The sequence below is a fragment of the Centrocercus urophasianus genome, unplaced genomic scaffold (genome assembly GCF_019232065.1).
Source record: "Centrocercus urophasianus isolate 14NV4802_14NV808 unplaced genomic scaffold, USGS_Curo_1.0 seq_9, whole genome shotgun sequence".
Lineage (NCBI taxonomy): Eukaryota > Metazoa > Chordata > Aves > Galliformes > Phasianidae > Centrocercus > Centrocercus urophasianus.
The window spans coordinates 29,606,413-29,616,625 of NW_024885532.1; the positions used below are offsets into that span (position 1 = coordinate 29,606,413).

Below are 10,213 nucleotides of genomic sequence, written 5' to 3' on the forward strand. Positions count from 1 at the left end.
CGCGCTCACACAAAGGGAAGGAAGGGAGGAAGGAGCCATGTTCTGTGCGCGCGGCAGCGGAGCGGCCATTCCGCGCCTGCCTCTCCTCCTCTTCCCTCCCGCCCGGCCCGGCCACCCCTCGGCGGGGGTCCCGCGGCCTCGGCGCCGTGCGGAGGGCCCGTGCGGACGACGCGCGTGTCGGGGCCGCGGGGGGCCGCGCGGCTCTCCGCCGCACAAAATGGAAGCGGCCGCGCGGCGCTGACCTCCTCCGCCCGCGGCCCGCGCCATCGCGGCCGCTCCGCACCGCCGCGGCGCGGTGCCTGGCCGAGGGCTGCTGGTCGCTCCGTTCCCGGAGGCCGCCCGCGGCGTTTCGCCCCGAGCCGCGACAAACTTTCCCGGCGCCGCCGTCCGAGCGCGGCTCGTTTTTTTTTGCGCGCCCGCCCTCGGCCGCGCTCTCGGGGCGCCCCTCAGCCCCCGCCGGGACGCGGCCAAAATGGCGGGAAGGCGCCTTTTAAACGCGGCGCTCGGCCGCGCTGCCCGGCGGCAGGAAGCGCCCCGGGCCCGGAGCCGCCGCCGGGCCGCGGCCTTCTTGTTTACTGAGAGAAACTTCAGACCGGACGTGTTCGGTCACGGAGCGGCAATCTGCTTCTGTCTATCCGCCAAACCGATAGGAAGTGCCGCCGCTGCGGCGATGCGGGCGGCCCGCGGTGGGGTGGGCTTTGTTTTGTGTTGTTTTGTTTTGTTTTTTCCTTTCCTCTGCGCCGATTCCTGCCTGTGAGCTTTCCACAGGCCACGCTGGAGAAGCGCTCCCAGGGCCCGAGGTTTCTTGTGCCCTCAGGCCCTGCTGCAGAGCGGGGCATGAAGAAGTGTCCCACTGCTCACTCACTCACTCACATCCCTGCCTTGGTGACAGCAGTGCTTCATGCCCGTGTTTGTGGATGTGTGCATGGAGCAGCGTTATGTGGTGCGTTTGCAGGACAGCAGTAATACACAGCACGTAACAATAACGGGTCTCTTGTAAACGAGCCCCCAGTGTGTGTGTCTTGTAAATAAGCCCCAAAGGTCCGCAGGGCAGAGCGATGGGAAGGCTGTGTGGAGAAAGAATGTAGTAACCCAAAGGAGAGGATGCTCTCATACTTTTCCCCTTAAGAATAAGGCGTTCTGCTGAGGCCAGTGGTTGGTACGCTATCAATAGGAGTGTGGTTCCCATTGCCCTGGTGCTAACAATTACTGCAGGCTGCTTGCAAGGGGCGTTTTTGCTGACAAGAGACCGGAACTGCGTGTTGTGTGATCGGTTGTATCTGCCAAGTTACCTCAGGCAGCGCTGGTCAAAACCCTCAGTAGATACTCCTGAAGAGAAACTTCTTCCCGCTGTATGATTTCAGAGCACTGCTGTAACAAGTCTTGTTCAGCACAGTTGTTCTTCATGGCTTACTTCCTGCCTTGGCTTGTAGAAAGGAAAAGTTTTAAAGGTGTCTTTCTTGCCTTGCTGCAGAAAATCCTCAAAAATGGGCAAAGGTGATCCTAAGAAGCCGAGAGGTAAAATGTCTTCATACGCCTTCTTTGTGCAAACCTGCCGGGAGGAGCACAAGAAGAAACATCCAGATGCTTCAGTGAACTTCTCAGAGTTCTCAAAAAAATGCTCAGAACGATGGAAGGTAGGAGAAATGCCTTAAAAGCAAAGCATTAAGCAGCTGCCCTGCTAGAAATGTTATTCAAACTTGTCAATTATTTGTGTAAAAAGTTCTGGTTTTAGATATATAGGAAATACACTTGTGAGGCAAATAACTCTCCATTGTTCCTGCCTTACCTTTAGCTCCCCCAGCTGAAATTTTGGAGCAGACCTGGATGTGCTCTCAAATCTTAGTGTTGTTTTAATTGCCTTACAGACTATGTCTTCTAAGGAGAAAGGGAAGTTTGAAGATATGGCAAAGGCTGACAAGCTTCGTTATGAAAAAGAAATGAAAAACTATGTACCACCTAAGGGGGAAACAAAAAAGAAGTTCAAGGATCCAAATGCACCGAAGAGGCCTCCGTAAGTGGTGTTCTGGTTAGGCTGTATTGTTCAGGACTATCACACTATAAAATGATCATTTCATCCAAGTTTGGGAGCTTCAGAAGTACAGGCTGTCTTGGTTTTCCTGGCCAGTGATGTTAAGATAGGCTGAAAATTTAATAATGAATATTAGGCTTTTGTTTTCAGGTTGGTCCACTTCAAGTTGGAATAATGTCAGCCTCTAAAAGCAGATGCAGAAATGTACAATGCACAGTTCTGACTGATGTTTCCAAGTTCTTTAAAAAGGGATCATTCTGATGGCAAACAGTGGTCAAATACTTGTAGCCATTCTCACCACCTGTTGGCTCAAGCAGGAATTTTAGTTGGCAGTCCACTTAAACGTAGAGCCTTGTGAACAAAACAAGCTGGAGGGATGATCATGCACAAAACAGCTTGGAGAATTAAAATTGTAGCCAGAACTGCTGAGTTCAGATTCACCTGGTGCTTTGTAGGAATACATCTTTGTGTGTGTGTGTCAGTTCCTAATGAATTAATGCTGGAAGGTGCGGAGAAGTCTTTATTGGGGCTGTCATCCTGAAATCCTAATTCTCACGACAAATCATTGCTGCTTTCTTGCTCTCCTCTTACCATTCAGTCATTCTCTTAAGGACTTACTCTGCATATGGTATATAAAATTGGCTCCTATGGGGGTCCTGCCAAAAACGAGACCAGATGTGCAGCATTGCTTGGAGACAAGTATGTGTTAAGTTTTCAAGGTAGTTTGTTTAGTTCTGATATCTTCCACTGTAATCAATCTTTGCTTCACTTTTAGGTGATGTTCCAAAGTAAATAAGGTCAAAAAACTTTTTGTTACAATAGGTTAAAGTCTAAAATTAAAATACTTTTTTTTTTTCTTTTTTTTGCGGGCGCCCCCCCTGTGTGTGTGTCTGTAGTTCGGCTTTTTTCTTGTTTTGCTCTGAGTTTCGTCCAAAAATCAAAGGAGAACATCCTGGTCTTTCCATTGGGGACGTGGCAAAGAAACTGGGAGAGATGTGGAACAACACCGCAGCAGATGATAAACAGCCTTATGAAAAGAAGGCTGCTAAGCTGAAGGAGAAGTATGAGAAGGTAATGCTGGCATTTACGGAGGTGGTTTGGGGAGAACAAACCACACAGACACTTTTCCATTCTCATGTACCCTAATATTTGATGTTGCACATCATCGTGAGCTAAGGACAAACATCACACTTTTAGAACAGTGTCACTCAGAGGGCATACAGGACACCATTATCACAGAATTGGAGTCCTGTGTGTTGAATGTTTTTTGTTCATCTGTGACTCAGGGCCATCAATGATGGTTTAATAGATACCATCGTGTCTGTATTGTTATTAAAACAATAGGTCACAGCAGCATCTGAGTTAAGATGGTAGTGTTAAGTAACATCAGTAAAGAGTAAAATGTTTCTCTTGTTTTAGAGGGGTTATGTATCCCTGCCTATTGAAATGATTGAAATACATAGGTGCTATTTTTAGTTTATAGTTGGGGTGATGTCAGAACACTTGTGAGATGCTAGCAGTAGATGTGCTTTTTCCTCTATCTCCTTTGCATGCCCTCTTTTCTAGTAATCTAACAGAGTTACAGCACATACGAAGCAGTGTATCGTACAACTTATTGAATCGTTCCAGCTAAACCTCATCGTCATAGCAGGAGCAGCACGTTGCACGTGCAGAGCAGTGCTGTGTGTGTTCTTTGTGAGGCAGATTGCCATCCTAGGGTGAGGAAACCAAGTGGGGAGGGGGTGTGCTGCCAGCATCTGTGCTGATGCTTTGTAGAGGGCCGGTGCTCAGCGATAGCTGCTGTATGTGGTGTGGAGTCACAGAGTCACCGAGGTCTCAGTCTGCGTGTGTGCCATGGCCGCAGGCTGGGCACATCTCCTGCTGGCCAACAAAACTGTTTGAGGATTGTAGCACGGTTGTGAACAAGGTGTGCTCTGTGAGAGCTCATCAGCCACGTGCTGGAGAGGGGTGGAGGTGTAGAAGGCTTCCTGTGTTGTCCTTCTGGTGCAGCTTCAAGCTCTCAGCATGCTGAGTGTTCTTTACATCCAGAGCTGACAGTGCCTGAGGAACTTCATACGTGGCACAGTCATCACTTTAGTCCGAGACGCCTTCATTTCTGTGCTATTGTGCTATCCGTATCTTCATTTCTTACATTTACAAATGGGTTTTTGAGGAGCAGGAAGCTCAGTACCTCACTGGTTGCCTTTTGCTTCGTGGATTCATCTCTTCTACAGACTTCATGCTAAGTTTTAAGGGAGTGTGAGAGGGCTGGTGTAACATTGGCGGGATGGGGAATGGAAGATTTGGACTGTCTGCACAAAGCCGCTCACGTTTCCCTCTAGCTGATGCATTTGAGAGTCCTGTAGATCAGTTCTGTTGTGTTTCTTCTGATTTTGGCTTAAAGCTGGGGAGTCTGACTGCTTTTCTGTCTTGGTCTTCCATGTACAGTTTTGACTTCCTATAACAGGAACTGAATTTTGTGCTTTATAAACTGCTGGAATAAATTTATTGCATGCAGAAGGTGGCACTGTCTACCCTTTAATCAAAGTTCCTATACCTTTTATTTTGTAAACTTCAGTCAAGCAGAATTCTGTGTGATTGCTCTCTGCTGAGGCATAACATTGCAGATATTATGCCGTGTCATCTTAGTGTGTTTTGGGTGGCTAATTATAATTTTGTGCCTCAGGTAAGTACTTCTGTGTGCTTTTCTTTAGCTGACACAGAAGATAGGGCTGGGAAGGGACCTTAAGAGGTCTCCCTACTTCATTTCCTTACGGGGAAATGGGTTCGGCTGTGCCTCTCCCCTCTGAGGCAGCAGCTCTTCCGACCCCTTATTAAAAGCCTGTCAGTGGAGATTCCTCAGCAGCCAGAAGCACTGAGAGGCAGCATGTGAATATTGTTTCTGTGGTAGAGGTTTCCGTTCCCTCCTTTTTCTGCTGTTGAGCCTCAGTTCACCTTGTTGTAACTGAAGCCACAGCTCTTGGTCCTGCCCAGTGCAGACGCCCGGGTAGCTCCAGTTTCACGAATGTCATTTGGAAGTTGCTCAGAGCTCTGGAGTGGTTAAACTTTAAGAGATTCTTCCTGCTTTTCTCCTCCAAGGATATTGCTGCGTACCGGGCCAAAGGGAAGGTTGATGCAGGCAAAAAAGTAGTTGCCAAGGCTGAGAAGAGCAAGAAGAAGAAGGAAGAGGAGGAAGATGAGGACGAAGACGAAGAGGATGAAGAGGATGAAGAAGAGGAAGAAGAGGAGGAGGAAGATGATGATGATGATGAATAAGTCTCTTTTAGAGCAATTTCTTTCTTGTCTATAAAGCATTTAACCCCCCTGTACACAACTCACTCCTTTTAAAGAAAAAAAAAAAATGAAATGTAAGGCTGTGTAAGATTTGTTTTTAAACTGTACAGTGTCTCTTTTTTTGTATAGTTAACACACTACCGAATGTGTCTTTAGATAGCCCTGTCCTTAGTGGTATTTCAATGGCCACTAACCTTGCCTGGTACAGTGTGGGGGTTGTAAATTGGCATGGGAGTTTTAAAGCAGGTTCTTGTTGGTGCACAGCACAAATTAGTTCTGTTTGGGGATGTAGTTCATTTCTCATCTTCAGTTGTCTCTGATGCATCATAAAAATAATTGTCGTTCTGTTAATTGAATACCACTCTGTAATTGCAAAAAGGAAAAAAGAAAGTTGCAGCTGTTTTGTTGACATTCTGAATGCTTCTAAGTAAATACAATTTTTTTTATTAGTATTGTTGTCCTTTTAATAGGTGCCCTGGAAAATCATTTTTCTTTTCTCTCTTTTTTTTTTTTTTTTTTTTTTTGAGGGGAGCTCATCTTTTGCTTTATTGAATGCCCGTTTGGGATCACGTGAATATTACAGTTTTCATCTTTCATATATCCAGCTGATAAACACAGCTTTGATCTGCATACCCTGCATATTCATGATAGGGTAAGAAAAGAAATCTATAGGCGTGCGATGAAAGAACATTCTTCCGTAACTGGAAACAAAAGAACCCGATCTCATCAAAGCGATGCTCGTTCAGAAGTTGGTGAAGTGTAATATTCTGTTGCATGAATTTACCAGTCTTGGAGAGTTGAGAAGTATAGAGTTCAGTTGAACAGAAATGAAATACTCCTGGGGGGAGGGAGGGAGCGGATGCTGCGTTTTGTCCTGGAAGGACCCATAGGAAGAGCGTGTCTGTCCGGCCGGGGTGGAGACATTTACAGGTGTGACCGCGTTGCCATGTAACGGAGGTCGGATGTGTAAATCTCTGAGCACTCGTGGGAGGTGAACGTACCTGCAGTGTGTAAAGTGAAAGGCAGGAAATGACCATATTATTTTTTGGTGACGGGTCTGGCGATGGCCGCGGGCTTTATACCATGAAACTCTCCTGGTAGCAAACGGCCCACGAGAAATGATTTTTTCTTTCTAAGATTTCTATAAATGGTACCATTATTATTTGTTAAATCTATGTAAATTCATATTTGTATTCTTGAAATTCTAGTTTTAGCCCTTTAAACAAAGTTGTATATTGTCTCAAATTGAAAATGAGATAAGATGTATTTTTCCTGTTAGGTTTTATACCGCACTCTCGATGTCTGCCCATTTTTAAGTTAAATATAGCTGTATGGAAAAGTACATTTTATTAAATTTTGCATTAAAAAGTGAAATGTTTATGGTATACCAACACCGTCTAATTTGGTCAAATGCAGTTCTCTTCCAAAACCAAAGCCTAAGGGTTGATGGGGTTTTTTTCTTGCATATTTAGTACAACTTCAAGTGCTGGCAACTGTAACTATTCTCACATATACCTGCTTACCAGTTTGGGGGACAATTTGGCAATTCTGTGGTTACAAAACTATGGTTCTCTTTAAGTGCCAGTGTTTAAAAGGAGCAAAAAAAAGAAAAAGAAAAAAAAAAAAAAAAGAAAAAAAAAAGCATTCTTGTAATTTTACACGCTTTTGTGATGGAGTATTGTTTTGTTATACGATTTTGACTTTCAGATTCTTATTTCAATTTGCATTTATGTATAACTTCAGGAGAAATATTGAACATCTGAATCCTGGATGATACTAATAAACTAATAATTGCAGAGGTTTTAATACTTAGTTAAGTGGCTCACTTAATATCCTGAGGGATTTTATTTCTTTGCGTTGGTATTTTCAGATACGTTTATGTCCCCGCTTTCTGTTTCAAACAGAAGGAAGATGCTCTTCAGAAGACTGTGATGCAGAACACCCAGGACAGATGAGTTCTGTTTTCTTTTTAATTGGGTATTGCCCATCTAAATGAGCTGATGATGTAAAGTTTCAGTGCTGAAGGGCTTTGTGTTTCTCTCATCGAAGGTGGAAAGTAGATGGGACAGGTTGCCCAAGGAGGCTGTGGATGCCCCATCCCTGCAGGCATTGAAGGCCAGGCTGGATGTGGCTCTGGGCAGCCTGGTCTGCTGGTTGGTGACCCTGCACATAGCAGGGGGTTGGAACTCAGTGATCTTTGTGCTCCTTTACAACCCAGGCCATTCTGTCATTCTGTGATTCTTGTTCTCAGAACAAGCATACGTAAGGGGGTCCCTTAGCCTTGTGCCTCAGTTTACACAGATTTGCTGGACGTTGATAAAAGCTACGTAGAGGAGCCTTAAAAGATGAGTGGCAGTGCTTATAGCCGGGCGTAGAGCTTGCCTTCATCTCAGGGCTTAGCAGCCAAGACAGGGTGTGCTCGAGGCTGAAGGCCAGGAGGTGTTCCCAATGCTGCTTTCTGAGGAGGAGAACCGCCACCAACCTGCAGGGGCTGAGGGTGGCAGAGGGGTGTGTGACGTTCTGGAGGGAGGCCAAGGTTTTGTCATGAGTGCTTGGTAGGTGCCTGTAAGTCCTTTGAGCTTGCGCGTGAGAGATTGGGCATGGGTTGTGTCTCCTGGAAAGCTCTATTGAAATACTGAAGCCATAACACCTGGGGGAAAATCCCGTCATTAGGTGGAGGAACTCTGTTAAAATACAAGTTGCTGAGAGCTATCACTGGAGGGCACCTCACTGTTCTGCATACCCGTGAGCTCCAACGCAGCAGCATCCTGGTAGTAGAAGCTCAGCCTGACGGTTGGCAACAGTAGGTCAAGCTCGACTACTACAAGATTACTTGACCTGAGGTCGCTTCATGCTGGCAGTTTCACCCAAATCTGCCTCTGGGTCATCTCCAACTGTTGGTGCCTGCGGAGGGATAACGAGTGCCGTTTGCAGCCATTTAGGCTGCGGTTCTCTAGGAGGGGACTGGACAACGCTGGCATCACTGTCACAACAAAAAGCATTTTCTAAAAGCTTTAACCTTCAAAGAAACGTGCATTGTAAAGGGCAAAAAGATCCTGTTGCAAACAAGAAATGGGATTGGTTTAGTAAGAACTGGAATATTGGTGAGGGGTAGTTCTGAGCTGGAGCCACGAGAGGAGATGCGATCGTAGGCACCGGCTTTATAGGAGTTACAGTTTCAGACTGGATGCAGGGAAAGCACTCATCCCTTCTGCAGTGCTGTCAGTGGTCCCACAGGTCTGGGGAAAACCTGAGCTGGTGTAACAAAACGCCTCTGGGAGACGGACCACTGGAAGCCTGAACTAAGAGGCACCGAGTGGCTGCAGGGATTTCTGTGGCGTCGCTGTGGTGATGCTGGCACTGCTGGCTGAAGCCGTGTGGTGATGCTGGCACTGCTGGCTGAAGCTGTGTGGTGATGCTGGCACTGCTGGCCGAAGCTGTGTACAGCTGCTGCCAGCCGCGTGCCGCATCTGTGCTGCTGGGTGAGGAACAGCTGCCTGGGCTGCGAGCAGGGACTGAGGAGAGTCGCTGTCAGGCTGCGGCGGCAGCGTGGGCTTCTTCGTATGTCTGGCGAGCGAAGCTGAGCAGAACTTCCTTCGTCTTCACTGCCCTAAGGGTTAAACCTGCGAGTTCACTCCTGCCTGCCTTCCCAGCAAGGCTCAGAGGAAGATTAAGGGCATAAAGCCGCTGCGCTGCATTGGACTGTAATACGTCATTCAATACCAAATCTGTAACGGAGACATGGCAAAATACAAAGGTGGTATTTAATACAAGAGGTGATTAATTTTCACCGTTTCCAGGGTCTGCCCACAGCAGCCGACCAGCGAAAGGCATTCAGGTCATAAATGCACTCATCATTTATTAATGGTGGTAGCAATCCAAGTACATCCAAACGCCATTCCTTGGCTATACCCTTTAGTTTGCCATCATGCTGTACTTTAGTAAAGGCCACGCAGCGCATCGTTTGGCCTCTGCTTTAAAAGAAAAGTGTGTGGCATTTTGCTTTGGTAGGCTGGGGTGGGCATGGTCTTGGCCTCTGAAAGATGGGAAGGGGCGTTTTACAAGCGAGTGCAGTACAATGCCACAGTGTGGGCATTCCTTAATAAACTCCGTGCCCTACAACTGAAAAAACACTCTGAGGCAGTATTATTCACACAGAGTTATTCTAATGATTTCCCTTTAGAGGAACAGCACTGCTTATTTCACTACAGCGTAGCTAAATTTGAGTAAAGCCCGTGCAAAGCCTATCTCCAGAAGGTTTGTACTGTTTTGTAACACTGTCTCCTGTGCTGTGTATGTCGTGCCCCCCTGGATTTCCTTTGCCAGCACCTCAAACAGAAAATCAAAGAGGGATTTTGGTCCCAATGGATTTGCTATTATGAATGAAGGTCAGATTGTTCTTACGGCTGCTTTGTGCTGCTGAAAAATACAGCACAGGTTGTTTTGAGAGCACCTAATTCTGAAATCCATCTTGCTGAAGTGATTGCTGGTAGAGGTGACCTGCAAGAGAGACAAGTCTTCCCTTGTGCAGCTTTACAATGGAATGAAAGCCGTCGGCTGCACGTGAGCTTGGTCTGCCTGTTGGCTACCCCAGAAGATGGAGCTTTGCCTTTGGAGGTGCATCCAACTGTGCAGTGAGACGGCGGAGCAAGGAGATGGCAAGAAAAGGAAACGGGCACTTTTAGTTACACCTTGAAAATTTCTGCTTGCAGCTTTAAAATATACTTGACTTAAACGAGCAACTTTTGGCACAGAGGAAATTCATCCTAATGATTCCAGCAGCCTTTCATCTGTAAGGTGGCAAAAGCTCAAAGAACACGTTTCTGACCTCCCAAAAGTTCTTCAAGAAAAACAGGAAAGACCAAACTCTACAGCTTGAATGTCTGG

The 10,213-nt window shown here is 46.6% G+C and overlaps 1 protein-coding gene across 1 annotated transcript; it reads left to right on the forward strand.

The window, feature by feature from the left end:
* The first annotated feature begins 967 nt into the window (after positions 1-967).
* Positions 968-5,775, forward strand: HMGB1 (high mobility group box 1). Its single transcript, XM_042838879.1, has 4 exons — positions 968-1,637; positions 1,869-2,014; positions 2,929-3,103; positions 5,132-5,775. The coding sequence occupies exons 1-4, from the start codon at positions 1,488-1,490 to the stop codon at positions 5,306-5,308; spliced, it is 648 nt and encodes a 215-aa protein (XP_042694813.1). The 5' UTR covers positions 968-1,487; the 3' UTR covers positions 5,309-5,775.
* The last annotated feature ends 4,438 nt before the right edge of the window (positions 5,776-10,213 follow it).

Excerpts from the sequence above, each read along its gene's own strand:
- HMGB1 (XM_042838879.1), top strand. The coding sequence starts at position 1,488 with ATGGGCAAAGGTGATCCTAAGAAGCCGAGAGGTAAAATGTCTTCATAC. Across the intron at positions 1,638-1,868 it reads AATGCTCAGAACGATGGAAG|ACTATGTCTTCTAAGGAGAA; the intron begins GTAGGAGAAATG and ends ATTGCCTTACAG. Across the intron at positions 2,015-2,928 it reads AATGCACCGAAGAGGCCTCC|TTCGGCTTTTTTCTTGTTTT; the intron begins GTAAGTGGTGTT and ends GTGTGTCTGTAG.